Below are 15836 nucleotides of genomic sequence, written 5' to 3'. Positions count from 1 at the left end.
CAAAATGAGGGTTTGGTGACTTGATGAAAGCTGGTAAGTGTGCGCCTTCAAGCGTTGCATCACTGACATCCCGCAGAATGCTTCTTGTTAGCTTACATAGGCTGTGGATGTTTTTTTTTTTCAGAGTAAAGAAATTAGCGTTCGTTTCTACAATGGCCTTTTCCAACGTTATCCACCTCTGTTATTGGTGCATTCTTTCCTGCTCCGGCAAATGCTCAAATGAAATCCCACCTTACCCCCTGTCCTGATTTCTGTCCTGACTTGCACACTTTCTTTTTAAATCATATGTCAAGAGGAGCACCGGGGGGCAGCATGGGCCAAGCAAGTCATATATCACGGCAGCCGCTATAAATATAATTCCCCTGCGCCTCTAACGGGCTGAGGTCGTCGAAGAGACTCCTCAAGAAAGCCTATCGACGCTACAGGCAGCACCTAAAAAAAAGTACTACCCAAACTGCTTAATGCAATAAGAAGTGTTATCAACGGATGTGTTGCAATGACAGTTAAGGCAACTAGTGTTCCTACATATGAAAGATGTGAATAAAGCTTAATCACCGTCAGTTGTCAGTTTCCTGTAGCCAGAATGGGCAGTCAAAATAGCCTCCCTCAAAAGCTGGCTAAGAACATTGCAAAATAATAATTAGAAAATGTTAGAGAAGACAGACTGCCACTACAATGGGTAACATTGTTATTCATATGAATCCCTCTTCCTGCAAGGAACGATTTTCTAATTAGCTTTAATGTCCACAGTTTTTCTGTTTCTAGATGTTTACATTTTTATTTTACTTCATGGTAATTCGTCAATCATAGCTTTCTCCATTCCATTTACTGTTGAAAATGAGTGTCTTCAAAGACATCCGAACAGCTCCATGTGTTTTCGGCAGCACACTTACACACCGCTTCTATTGAAGGGTGGCACTAATTTCCTAAGCGAATGTCTTCAAAACACGCTAACAGCTCCATGTGTCCTCAGCAGCACACGTACACACCGCTTTATTAAAGAGTGGCACTAACCTCCCAAGCGAGTGTCTTCAAAACACATGAACAGCTCCATGTGTCTTCTGAAGCACACTTACACACCGCTTCCATTAAAGTTTGGCACTAACCTCGCAACAAATTTATAGCAGCAATCTGGGGCAAAATGGGCAGCAGCATAGTCCTAATTTACATTTGTGCATCTAATCTTGGGGGGCTTTTGTTGGATGGCATAAACGTTAGTCACATCGCACCATGACGCAGCATGAAGGGGAAAGCATCGCTGCAGCCGTGTGCCTTGGCTACCGCGGGAGTAGTCAGCGGCACCGTTCGTCACTGTCCATGAACTGTCCTCCCCAGCACGCCCCGCCCCCGCCTGCCCCTTCCGTCTGAGAATACCTGCAGCACGACGCCGAGTGTCTCGTGGCCTCTTGTGACCATAGCGAGAGAGAGAGAGAGAGAGAGAGAGAGAGAGAGAGAGAGAGAGAGAGAGAGAGAGAGAGAGAGAGAGAGAGAGAGAGAGAGAGAGAGAGAGCGAATGCCTTAGCTAGTGCCCAGATGCCGCCGCCTTCAAGATAATATCAGAGAGCATCATTTATCTTCCTGTTCTCCGGAGTTATGGGTTGAGCCGCGTAAGGAGCAGACTAACGCGGTTCACCACTTGCTCAGGAAGCGTCACCTCGCCAGCCGGTGCCGCCATCACTCAGGTCGCCGATAAGAGGACCGGAGAGGGGGTGACGGCGAGGGACCGCGCGGGTGTTGACTACCAATCAAGGGTTGACGGGTTACTGGCGCCAAAAGTCTGATTTTACAGCCTCGCGTACAGCTAAAGTGTAGGTGTTTTCTACATTTTGAAATTGAAGTGGATGTATTTTTTCAATTTGTTTTTTTGCTTGTGTGTCCTCGGTATTAAGGAGCGGGCGGACACACACACACACACACACACACACACTCACACTCACACACACACACACACACACACACACACACACCGTCTGGGCGGTGTCTGGGGCGTCAGGAAGGTGTCAGCAGGGCGGCCTCTGTGTGGATGCCGCCGCCAGCCGTGACGACGCAAACGTCAACTCACCGACCTGTTTACTGGCGGTCAGAGGTCTCTGTAGCTATAAGGGCGGCTTGTGGCGGGGCGCCTCCTCTTCCTTGTGCACCATTCATTCATTGTGTGTGTGTGTGTGTGTGTGTGTGTGTGTGTGTGTGTGTGTGTGTGTGTGTGCTTGCATGAGAGAGTTGTCGTTCTATCTATTGAGGATAAACAAGTTGAACAATATACAGTACGGTAAATCGCTACCAATAAGGCCCCATCTATGAGAGATTATTGCCTCCCATTGTAGTGCACGCGTGGAGGTAATGACGAGAATAATTAACAATAAATAACCGGTGGCGGAGTGGTCAGCGTGCGGGCGTGGTGAGCCCGAGGACCTAGCATGGACTATAGGTTCGAGTCCCACCGAAATACGGTGATTTTTCATGTCATCACCGAGTGGCGGAAGATTACCCACATGCTTTCCGGATCTTCAATCAACCTTTTAACTTCAGCGACATCATTCAGGAAGAGCACCGGGGGGCAGCATGGGCCAAGCAAGAGTCATACATCACGGCAGCTACTATAAATAGAATTAGCCTGCGTCGCTAACGGGCTGGGGCCGTCCAAAATGACCCTCAAGAAAGCCTACCAGCGCTACAGGGAGCACATAAAAAAAGAAGGAAGAGTCGGTGATAAATAACCAGAGGCACAAAAGAGCTGGATATATTAATCATTAACAGAATAAAAACACTCCAATGTATGTGGTACCGTGTTCCGGAGGTTTTGAGGCACAGTTCTCACGAACAGTTGAACAGGGGAAGGCATTAGTACGTAGTAGATAGTTCACAATATGCAGCCATTCTGTCCCGTCTTCCCTCCTTGCAGTAAGCGTTGCCATCAGTGGATGCTTAAGTTAACCCGGTTTATACATTCAGTTCATACAAAAGCTTTCCAGAACATTAATAAAGTCGACACCGAGAAAAGGAAACCAGGTGACAGCAGGAGCGGAAGGAGCGGTGAAGAAGGAAAGGGAGAGTGCGAAGTGGGCAAGGGAAGAGGAAAGTAGAGGGCGTAGGTAAATGAAGAGGAGGATAGAAAGGAATATAAAGGATGAGATGGATCAAGGTGTGTGTGTGTGTGTGTGTGTGTGTGTGTGTGTGTGTGTGTGTGTGTGTGTGTGTGTGTGTGTGCGTGTGCGAAACAGCGGTGGTTTCATAGATCAGTTGATCCAAAATTTGCATTCTGGTATTGTCTGCATTAAACATTGTATCGCAAGGGAAACACCTACCCCACCCCACCCACACACGGTCACATGCACTCCCACACCCATACTCACACCCAAGGACATTTATCCCATCCACCCACCAACCCATCATCCACACGCCCCCCTGCCAACACACACAGCGAGTGCTTTGGTTCGCCCTAGTATCGTATAACCACTGCTTGTATAGGGTCCCTAACTGAGCTCTTCCTGCCATCTGGTGACCCTCGTGGAACTACCAAAAAATTATGCATTCGGTCAAATTTGTCATAATTTATCTTACAGGTTTTCGTTAGTATTTAGAAATCACATGTTTTTCTCATAGCTACAGAATAGACACTTGACTAAGTAGTAGAATTTAAGAAACGGGGATGTACAATAAATATAAAATAAATTTTTTTTTTCCCCACATAAAAAATCGTCACCTGTTATATGTTGTTCTTTTAAAGTTCCATATAGTGAATGTAATATTATAAGATGCTAAAAATGTGTATTATGATTTAAATTAGAAATATGAAATAAGTTTAATATTTGCTGCCGGGAGCGTACGATATGTTTTACATCAGTGCAAACAACCTCCCGTGCTCTGATTAGAGGGACAGAGGAATGCATCGTGTGTGAGGCAGCAGGAGCGTGCCAGGCGGAGATATGTTAAGTGGCAAAATTTTCAACACCTTCTACCACTAGTTATAAGAAATTGAAAGCATGACACGTTGCAGGACTTGTTTGACTTTTCTTTTCTTGCATGAAGGAAATATTTACCCACGAGTCGGCATTGATGCATTCCTATTAACCACGGGATGGAGTGTTGTAGGATATATTGATGAAAGCTACTATTTTGCCAACAATGTTCATTATAACGACTTGAATAATGTACAGGACTCAGATATTTTTGGTGTAGACATGATAGTGACCATTACAACTCTGATATGTTGCTAGTTTGGTACAGAAAAATGTCAATTAAGCCTCGCTGGACCCCAGCTGCCCGCAGGTTTTGCTCTGGCAGAGGCTCCAGGAGGGCCAACAGATGGCAGATCGAGCTCAGTGAAGGACTCTATTAACGTTAACCTAATGGGTCTCTTTACCCATCTTTAAGTCATCTGCTTATGGGGTGGAACAGAGAAAAAGAGAAGGGGAAGAGGAAGGAAAAGGAAGGGAAGGAGAGGGGAAAAGGGACGTGAACATGCAAGAATATATATATATATATATATATATATATATATATATATATATATATATATATATATATATATATATATATATATATATATATATATATATATATATATATATATATATATATATATATATATATATATATATATATATATATATATATATATATATATATATATATATATATATATATATATATATATATATATATATAGAGAGAGAGAGAGAGAGAGAGAGAGAGAGAGAGAGAGAGAGAGAGAGAGAGAGAGAGAGAGAGAGAGAGAGAGAGAGAGAGAGAGAGAGAGAGAGAGAGAGAGAGAGAGAGAGAGAGAGAGAGAATAAGGGATTGTCCGGGAAGTATTGGAAGGTTGGATAGAGAAATGTGACCGGAGATGGGAATGTAAGGTATTACATATAAACAATTCAAGGAGTACACTTAGACATTAGCGTTTAGCAAACATAGGAGACAAGGGATCTAAGGCATTGGAGCAGCAAGGAGAGTAGATAAGAAGACGAATGAAAAGATAGGTTGGCGATAGGCAAGGTGACAAAATAGCAGCAACACGTTTCCTGTTTGCTCAGAACTATTTAAGATTTTGGTTAGCTAATACACGAATGAAGATACACAGTTAAATCCTTTACTTCAGATTCGCAGATAACTTCCTAATCGAGTCTGAGGAAAACGAAATGTTCAATAATTAATTGTAAAAACCACAAATCGTGATAGGAACGAAATTTTTGACACTAATTTCTTCAAGATATGTGCGATCCTCTACGGCGTAGAAGAATGTTCAATAATTAATTGTAAAAACCACAAATCGTGATAGGAACGATTTGTGGTTTTTACAATTAATTATTGAACATTCTTCTACGCCGTAGAGGATCGCACATATCTTGAAGAAATTAGTGTCAACCCAGACGATAAAAAGTTAATATAGAAGGGAATAGGGATTGGACGGAATGCTTTTGATGAAACATTGTAGAGTCATGAAGAGTGCAGGGACAAGGAACAGGGTAAGGGACGAATAGAAAGCTATAAGGCAGAGTGGCCGGAGTATTTGAATGACGGCAAAGAGCGAGGCCGAGTGGTACCGAGCTTCGGGTTGTCATCCTAAACTCGGGAAGGAAGTCAAGAAATGAAAGGAATGCATGGTCAGGGAGGGAGAAAAAGAGTAGTTAGACACGGGAGTCTGGGTATCTAGGGCGAAGTAAGGGGCGAGGCAAGGGTAGTGGACTTAAGGCCGTCTCACTAAACATGGAGTTGAAGTATTGTAATCACGCGTAAATTTTATTATACCTGATGGTCCTGAGTGGTTACGATGTATATGGAATTCTCTCTCTCTCTCTCTCTCTCTCTCTCTCTCTCTCTCTCTCTCTCTCTCTCTCTCTCTCTCTCTCTCTCTCTCTACCCAGATAATTATACTGTCTCTCTCTCTCTCTCTCTCTCTCTCTCTCTCTCTCTCTCTCTCTCTCTCTCTCTCTCTCTCTCTCTCTCTCTCTCTCTCTCTCTCTCTCTCTCTCTCTCTCTCTCTCTCTCTCTCTCTCTCTCTCTCTCTCTCTCTCTCTCTCTCTCTCTCTCTCTCTCTCTCTCTCTCTCTCTTCATGGGAGTGGAATGCGCTTTGTGAAGGAAATGCTCTGTGATTATTTTAAACGCATGTAAACTGAGGTTAAAAGGAAAGTGTGTGTGTGTGTGTGTGTGTGTGTGTGTGTGTGTGTGTGTGTGTGTGTGGGTGGGTGGGTGGGTGGGTGGATGGGTGGGTGTGGGTGTGTGCGCGCGCACGCGCTCGCGCTTGTTTGTATTTATTTTATATATCTCAGTCTGTTCGCCTCCCAATCTGTTTATCGGTCTATCTTTTTGTTTTGTATGTATGTTTAAATTTTTCTTTAAATTTGCTAAAAAAAAAGCACAAGAACTGGTTCAAACGTTCGCATGAAAAAGTGTATCGAGTTCAATTTAATTCCCAAGAATCATAATTATCCATAGCGGAATGACTTGTACAGGCATACCGGCCTCTTGCAGACTCCTATGTTCTTATGTTCTTAAATATTCGCCCCCGTGGGAAAATATCACTTAGTCTACGGATCCAGCCATCCATACTTCATTGGTGGAAGACAATGTGTTTTCTTTTCATTGTGGTAGTTTAAAAGATGAATAGGAGGAGCTAAAGCCGAAATAGAGGTTCAAGTTAACATGAATTACATTTGCATCCCGTCACTCGCAGGGAATCATCTTAGATTTCAGCTTCCCTCCTCCTCCGCCGCCTTCTCGTTCGTTTTATACTCTTCTTCCTTCTCATCTGCCTCTTGCTTTAACTTCTTCTCTTACATTTTCTATTTTTTCTCCTCTTCCTCCTCCTCCTCCTCTTCCTTCTGAATAATTGAGGTAACGTCTCTAGCTACTGTTCTGCCCTTGATCAGCCGTGTTACCTGTCACCCAGACTGAGACCTAAATCAGGTCTGTAAGCAACCGTTGCTCGTAACTGAGCCACCTCCGCATGACCTCGCCAGCTTTTCCTGGCTACTTACACCCGTCCATTTTTACCTTTCTTCATACGGGCAGGATATTTGCGGACTCTTTCCAGTCCTCTGTCTGTCTTTTACTGGCATTCTTTCTTACTTTTTGACCCATATTTTCATCACATACCGTATATAATTTGCATTTTCTGGCTACCTTTGTATCTTCGTTCACTTCTATCCTCGCCAGTTCAATAGTCACATCTTGATACACAAATATCAATGCTCGTTGTTTTTACGATACAGGAAACACAAAAGAATTAAGCAAAAAAATTCCTTTCCCAAGAGAAGTGTATATAAATATAATAATTCAGTTATTAATTAAGTAACTATTACTCATACAAAATACTAATATCCTTTTTTCTAGGTGGCTCAGGATTCTTACTAAAAAAGAACAATTTACCGAATAATAATCCCATTCAGGTATATGTAAACAAAAGAATGTCTTTCTATTGCGTGGTGCATTGCGAAGGTTGGTATATTGATTGATCTCGGTAAATATGGAAACATGAGTGGTGAAGAGTAAAGTGGCAAAGATTTGTTTCCAAATCATCTAAAATTATTACGTTTACTTGTTTGTGTGACGAGCAGTAGGTTGTTTTACGCATTCCTTGACATTTTATTTTCAGAATCATAAACACATTTATTTGCGCATTGTCTTCACTTGTGTTGGGTAATATTCATATATTCCTTAACACTTATCTTGCTTCATCTCACACCCCACTCATGGGGCGTCAACGCATTAGGGGTGAACGGTGCCTAGCGAAGAACTAAACGTAAGAAAACATAATAACGAATTGGCCATTATTGTATCGGGGAAACCTGGCTGACAGGTGGTAATTACCCCACTGATAGAGGTGCCTAAATGGGCGACCATTAAGGCAGTTATGAGGGGTTGTAATAGATGCTAATTTGTGCTTTCGTTCCCTATTCCCCGGCAGGACTGAAGGGGAGGAGGAGGGTGGAGAAGGGAGGGGAAGGTTGCCATAGAGGGGGAAGGGGAGGGAGGAGTCGAGGGGGAACTAGGGGAAGGGAGGAGGGGTAGGGAGGCGGGAAGGGAAAGATTAAAGGTTCGTCTGTTGGCAACCAACCGCAACACTTGCTGCGCGCGCATGAAAACACCCAAAATTTATGTTCATTATAAGCAAAGTGGTTTTACTCGTCTAATTTCGCTCAAAATTTCCCCAGTACTTTCTTACATATATGGTGACTTTTTTTTTTTTAGTCTTTCCTCTTGTTCATGCCTTGAGCTCTGCCGCTTTTGACTCGCAATCATTCGTTCCCACTTCACTTTGGGTGCCAGTTATCTCTCTCTGTCTTGAAAAAAATCATTAAGGCGAAACCCCTCTTCTGGAAAAATAACACCTTACTCGTTGATACTTCATGATCGACTTGATGCTCAACGAAGGTGTCCATCTCGTAAACTCGGGGCCTCACACACGCGGCCGATAGTTATGCCAATAAGCGGTCGTATTACTCCCTTCCTGCATGGGATTATAAACCAAAGCCCTTGGATGCGTAGACTTATCTTTCCTCTCAGTTTGGGCATCGGTTCGCTTACCCCTCCCATTCCAGCAGGTATCCTCAACCCTTACTCGACTCTTCTCTCCTCGCCACGAACGAGCGTCTGTTTCTCAGCCTCAACGCGCCGGAGCGATGGGTGTTGGTGGACTACCCGCGGCTTCAAGGTGAACACAGTCAATCATGTTTTAGTGTGTCCCAATCTTGGCTTTCACTGTCCCCCACGCGCTTTCTTTCCTCGACATGACCGACTGATCTGCCTCCTCCTTTTCAGCGCTGCCATAACCCTTGAGAGGCTCGCCGCAGCCCGTCATCAGGTCCTCTGCCTCATATGACTCGTGTCTAGCGCGTCAAAAGATACGCGAACGGCCCACGAATCTGCCTGCCTACCCCCCTTCCCCCATACACCCGACTGTCTGTCTGTAGCACCAGGAGCCCTACCCTACTCCCGCCCTTCCTTCCTCCCCAGCACACACATACATACAAGTTGTTTATCTGTTTCTCTTCACCGTCTGTTTGTTTTTTCTTCTTTATCGTCTCCCGTCATCTCGCTACCTGACTTTTTGTTCGCCTGCTTCGCGTCGTCACCGCCTTGCCCCTTGACATGATTTATAGAATCCTCACACCAGTCATTATCTGCAGACGCAGCATCAACACCTACAGTCACGCATCTCACCCACAGACATCATCACCCACATAAGTACACATTATATACAGACGCATCGCTCACACATATAGACACATAGCAACATATACTGCAGACAGCACCTCCCACATTGCATCACTTACAGACACATTATATTATCAAATGACTCAGACACAGTTTCATCACCCACAGCATCATTACCACCCGCAGACACCATCCCCCAGTACAATAACAGACAATACAGACAGACACAACAGACATGTCTCCCACAGTCACAAACGCGTCACTCACAACCACTACACATCTACTACACACACAACAACAATCCTCGCGCACAACCCCTACCTCTTCAGCATTCGTCAACACTCGTCCCTCACTCACCGCAGCCCAAACAAAACAAACACAACATCCCTAGCCAGTGTGCTTCGTGTCTCACCCTCGCGAATCTTGAGAGAGTCATCAGCGTGTGTCAGGCTGTCATACCCACGACCCGAGGCAGACAATTTATTACCACGACCACCCTTCTAGGAGCTCCTCGAGACGGACACGACCACCCGAGTACTGTTTCGCGAGTCGTTAAACCCACACGTTGACTTTGGCCGTCTACTGTCGCCCGCCGCCCGCCGCCTCTCATGGTTGGGTGCCAAGGAATACAAGAGAGGGTGTAAATGTGGGATACCGCCAACGAGGGAGAGAATTAGGGAAGGAGGGAGGCAGGGAGAGAGGGTGGAAGGTAGAAAAAAGGGGCGAAGTCTTAGGAACAAGGAGACAGAGAAGGAGAAAGGAAGGACTGGGGGAGGTAGGACTGCAGGGAAGGCGATATAGGGCAAAAAAAGAAAAAACAACAACCAGCAGATAAAAAAAAAAGACCGCTAAGAAGAAAGGAAAAGTGAGTAGCTTGGGCGAGGCTTTTTGTCGGTGTTGAAGCGTAATGAGAAGTGGCATCACTCAGCGAGGGGGAGGAGCAGGAAGTGATAAGAGCGTGTGCTAGGTGGCCTGTGGGCGGCACGCGAGGAAGGGTTGAGTGAGGAGGAGGAAGGAAAAGGTAATAGATCTAGAGGAGGAGGAAGGAAAAGGTAATAGATCTAGAGGAGGAGGAAGGAAAAGGTAATAGATCTAGAGGAGGAGGAAGGAAAAGGTAATGGAGGAGGAGGAAGGAAAGGATAATATAGCAGAAGGGGCGGAAACCAAAAAGACAGTCAAGTATCGGGATAAAGATGTCTAACGTTCATAATTTTTTTTTACTTGTAGCATCATCACTCTTTGCTTTCTAGCATTCTGGGCTGCTTAGCGTACGTACGGGGAAAGTTTGGTTATGTATGAAGCTATTGATTCGAGGATGTTGAAACTCAATGTTTTTTCTTTGGACTTGGAGTAGGAGAGAGTATAACATGCGTGACGCTAATTGACTTGTATATATTTACTCGTGGCATATTACCATTTTATGTGCTGGATTCTGGTGGGGATAGAAGTGTATGTAGATCAAGGGAGGGGTGGGAGAGCGGAGTACGGGGCTGTGGTCTTGCAGCGCTGTGCACACGCGTGAAAGAAATGGTGAGCCATACAAAACCCGGCAAGGCGTGCAGGAGACAATGGAATAATAAAGTGTCGGGGCGCTGAAAGAAAGCGCATGGGGGACAGTGGAATCCAAGATTGGGACGCACTAAAACACGATTGACTGTGTTCACCTCCTTGAAGTCCACCAACACCCATCGCTCCGGCACGTTGAGGCTGAGAAATAGACGCTCGTTCGTGGCGAGGGCAGAATTTCTCTGGCTTCAACTCACGATGTGGGTATTGCCGACTTTCTCTTTAAAGTGTTTGTTTTTCATGAAAATGTGCATAATTGCAAAAATAGCAGCAGCAGCAGTATAGTAGTAGTAGTAGTAGCAGTAGTAGTAGTAGTAGTAGTTATAGATGTGGTTGTTGGTACTGTTGTGGAGGTATAAATAAATAAATGTTATTTTAAGGAGTTACTGCTTGTAAATAACGATTAATATTCGAAATAACATGAAATAGTAAATAATAACTGTTGAATGTGAAGCTAGGCTATCTTAGATATTACCCATGTTATTAACTTGCAGCAAATTATAAAAATTCCTTATGTATAGGCACTTACAGAGCCAGATGTCATTTTATGTACCTGCCTTGAGATGAATTACAGGTATTTGAAAGGCCACAGATCGGTTGATTATGATGTGACTGTGCTGTTTGATACAAGCTTGTCTTTCGTGCGCTTGCAAGGTGCAAATCGGCATGTTTGGGGTTTATATAAGGTGGTTTGAGGGTTCTTTATATACAAACACACTCAAATATATCACTGAAAATAAAAAGTTGATCTGCACGCAATCACGAACCAATGCGTAGGTGCCACACCTACGCTCGCGATGGACAGATGGAAGGAAACCGACTATACTACAGCTACTACTACTACTACTACTGCTACTATACTACCACTACTATGCCCACCACCATCACCAAAACTACTGTTGCTGCTGTTCCAGTAATTATAACACATTGGAAATCATTGATTACTTAAACGGTTACGGTAGACATGCAGACATTGTCCCGAAATACAAATAAAACCCGCGGAGCTAAATGAAGCAGGCACACAACATGTATGTTACTGACATTTATATCCACACATTGCAATCACCGATGCTCAGACCTCCTCACTTCACTCATACACATGACACGCAGTTCATTGGGTTCGGAATGCGACTTAATGCAGCAACAAGCAGCGGCGGGGCGGGAGCGTGTTTGTGGTGGTAATGCAGGGCGCGCGGATGACTGTGAGGCGTGCCAGGGTCAGGGCGTGAATTTACGTGGCAGGGTGAGTGAGGTCGCCACGGTGCCGCGACCAGCTGGGGGCCACTGATTTCTTACTGCCTTGGCCTTGTTATGGAGAGAGAGAGAGAGAGAGAGAGAGAGAGCAAAAGCAAAAGCAAAAGCAGTACAGGATAATTCTTTTACTGCAATACTGCGTTTAATCAATTCAACCTTCTCAATTATAGTAACACGGTTGTTGTTGTTGTTGTTAAAGATTTACCTCTAGTATCAATAGGGGAACGGTTCCTTGTCCGAAAACGGCCTGTTAAGAGGGAAAAGATCGCTCCCCCCTGCACGAGGGAGCACGGAAGGCAGGCCCGTAGCAGGGTGCCGACAAACCGACTCTATCAGCGTTTGAGATCTAGCCGACCAAGTCGGTCTGTCGACGTGGACTTGCGTGTTCAAGATCTTGGGCGTGTCTCTGATATAGTAACACATTTCCACGAGACGAATTATTAGCAGTTTGTTACTTACTTGTTACCGTTTGTTCTTTCTCAATGAGTTCCATGACCTCGATGCTTGACAAACATCCCAAAAGATCACAAAAGACTCTTTAAAGAAAATGCCATATTGTTATAGTAAATCCCTAAATAACTGCGTTCTTTCCTGCCGCAGCCGATATAGTACATGTGGGTACGTAGCTGACTACTGGGTGAGGCGAAATTGTTTTGCCCTTGTCAGTGAAAACGATGAAAGGGGACACTTTAGGGATTCCATTCCGCCTCTTATCACCTCTTCAAGCCCGCCTCCGCCGCGAGGTGACTGTCTACAGGGGCTCATAGTGGGGCTGTCTATTCTATAGTCCAACACAAATATGGTCAGTTTGGGTGGGTCCCCTACCTTTTCACAGCCCGGTCGCATCAACGACAATACATCACTCTCCCTCATATGTCATCTACTTACTCTTTGAAGTTGTGTATCAAATATTATACATATATATATATATATATATATATATATATATATATATATATATATATATATATATATATATATATATATTAAATAAGCTTCGGCAGCGCTATATGGTCGTGAAAGTCCCCGAGCTGGCCCCGCACAAACTGACTTCATAGCTGAGTCAGACTCTAGTCCCATGCATTCCATCTTAAGCTTATCTCAATTTTAGGTCGCATCTGGAACTTGCCTCCTCCCTCGTCCTCTCCTCAAGTTGACGGCATAGAGGAGGGCGTCAAGAAGGATTTATGACATGCGGGAGGGAGGTGGGTGTGAGGAGCAGGGTAGCTGGTGTCACGGGGGAAAAGGGAGGGCTGAGGCAGGGGTGAGGGGATAACGTAGTTGTATATACGCAGGGATTGAGAATTTAGGTAAGAAATGCAGTGGCCGGATCTTGTAATTTATATGGGTCGTGGATTAAAGCATGACTGACGATTGAAGCATGACTCTTTTTAGCATCACGATATTCTTTTATCAGCTTTTTATCTGCAATAAAATCACTTGAAAGGATATTGTGCTGTATACGAGTGGTATTTTTCAAGCGTCAGTCAGCTTTATACACCAACCCGTAAATATGTTTGCATTGAATACTTTTGGAGAGCTCGTCGCGCCTGGATTATACAAACATTTGTTTACTACGTAGTGTTGACTGCCCTAAGCGTACTAACTTGAACGGAGCGGAGCACAGAGACACCCGCACGTATTGACTTGACCGGAGCGATGAGAAACACCCGCACGAGGCACACATTAACTCAACACTTATAGACATGGCCAAGCCGGAATCTACTCTTCCTGCACACCGCACCGGGCTCACACTAACGCCGAATTATCCTTTAGACACGGCCAAGCACAAGTCTGACTTCCTTCTGGACACTTACCGTACGAACTGCCGCGGAAGGCGTCCTCCTCAGCCTCCTCGGGGCGCGGCACCTGCGTCACCGCCTCCCCAGGCTGCTGATCCCGTCCAGCAGCAGCTTTTTGCTCGTTGCTCTTTCCTGTTGCTGGAATTGAAATGGTTTCACTGAAAAAGCAATATTATGAAAAAAAAATATTAAAGAAAAAATGTGCGTCCGCGCTTTTTTTTATTGAAGGAAATTGTCAAAACTGTACCACTTGTTTACCCTGCCTTATCAATTATCCTAGTTTACAATATACATGTGTGTGTGTGTGTGTGTGTGTGTGTGTGTGTGTGTGTGTGCGCGTGCTCGCGTGAGAGAGAGAGAGAGAGAGAGAGAGAGAGAGAGAGCAGCTAATTGTTATGAGAGTGTATAAATCATTGCACGTGCCCTAAAACAAGGTGTGTGAGTATCATTAGGGCCGCGATGGCCTCCCTCCCTGCCCGGTAACAGGCACTCACCGTTCACCAGGATGATGGTGTAGCTGTAGGCGTCGTATTCCGTCCCATTGTCGCCGCTGCTGCTGTAGCGGTACCGGTTGCTGTTGCTGCCGTTCTCATAGACGGTCTCCACGTGCACGCCCTCGTCTCGGCTGGTGAGCGAGCGGTCATTGTGGCGGCGGTGGTGCTGGTGGTGACGATGGTGGCGTCTGTCGCTGGACCTTCTGGCACCGTCGTGATAGTGCCTCCTGCTGTGCTGCCTGCTGTGCCGCTCGGGGCCTTGCTGGTGCGTGAGTCTCCTCGTTGTCTGCGTGGCCACAGTGGATGCCTTGGTCGCGTCCCTCGTCGTCGGAAAGTGATCAAGAAAAACAGGCGACACGAGGCCTCCTGCCAGCTCCGTCTCCTTCCCCGGGTGGGCGCCGCGGGGCTCCTTGAGGGCGCGAGTGCCGGTAGTCGCGTCTCGTTGGGTTCCCGCCATACTAGAACTGTTTGCCGCGCCAGCCAGCCGACGAAGGGCACCAGACACGTTTTCTCTCCCTTGGGCGGGATGGACCAAGCGAAACACCTTCCCCTCGTGAATAATATCCCGCCCACCGTCTTCAGGGAGGTCTGGACTCCTGTATTGGCAGCCGTCAGTCCCTCCTCCGCCTCCGTGTTCCTCCTGATGCTCCGGTCGTCGCTGCTCTGTCTCTCCTACATCGCTGTCGTTCTGAAGATAATGACGTTGATTAAAAGTAGATGTAAGCTGAGGCTTAAAGTACCGTCACAAAACAAATAGCAGCAAAATGTTCGACTGAAAACATACGTTGAAAATGCTCAACACAGTTTAATCAGTATATACAACAACAAAAAACCCTGCGGAAAGAAAGGACTACCACGCTCTAGAGACAATGTACTAAAGGAGATATTATTCAATTACCATTACACGCAAAAGCATAAATAAGATGATAAAAAAAAAAAAAAATTGAAAAGAATAGAATAAGTATTTGAATGAAAATGGTAAACTTCGAAAAGAACAGAACAAACAACTGCTTGAAAGCTTAATGATAAAGCAAAGAACATAAAAATCTTCCAGACAACAAAAAGTTCAACTCCCTTCATCCACGACCATGCTTTTCGAGACAATAGAGAATCCATCAGGGCGAGACTCACCCCGCCGCTCCTCGACCAGCCGGGGCAGCAGGCGGCCAGGGCGTGGGTCCTCTCCTCCTGCTGGTCCCGGTACACCGTGCGGTACAGCGTCCTGAGGGGGGGAAGGGACACTGCGTCATCACCAGCTTCACCAGTTACCGCTATAGTCACCACCGCCCCCACCGACCATCATTACCTCACTACTGCTGTTATCATCATCTCTCAACGCGCCCACCAATCACAGTCATCATCATCACTACCGTCATCTCCATTTACTGCAAACTACAGTCATCACCACCCATTGCTACCCACTGTTATTATTCACCACCCATCACTATTTGCACTGCCATCATCAGCCCTTCCTACTCAGTCTTCTCGGCATTATCATCAACGTCAATATCATCTTCATAATCGTCATCATCACCACCACCATCATCACCACCAGCACTT

General features: G+C 45.4%; 1 protein-coding gene across 1 annotated transcript in view; it reads right to left on the bottom strand.

Moving 5' to 3' along the window:
- Positions 1–15836, bottom strand: part of LOC126996651 (multiple epidermal growth factor-like domains protein 6) — a gene marked incomplete at its 3' end in the record, with an annotated part of 167059 nt that overhangs the window by 53604 nt on the left and 97619 nt on the right. Inside the window, 3 exon segments of the mRNA XM_050857334.1 lie at positions 13798–13920; positions 14277–14964; positions 15408–15498. Of these exon segments, the coding sequence (XP_050713291.1) occupies positions 13798–13920; positions 14277–14964; positions 15408–15498 (902 nt within the window).

This window comes from Eriocheir sinensis, chromosome 10 (genome assembly GCF_024679095.1).
Source record: "Eriocheir sinensis breed Jianghai 21 chromosome 10, ASM2467909v1, whole genome shotgun sequence".
Lineage (NCBI taxonomy): Eukaryota > Metazoa > Arthropoda > Malacostraca > Decapoda > Varunidae > Eriocheir > Eriocheir sinensis.
Note: the sequence above shows the minus strand (reverse complement) of the source record. Positions and strands in the feature narration are given on the sequence as shown.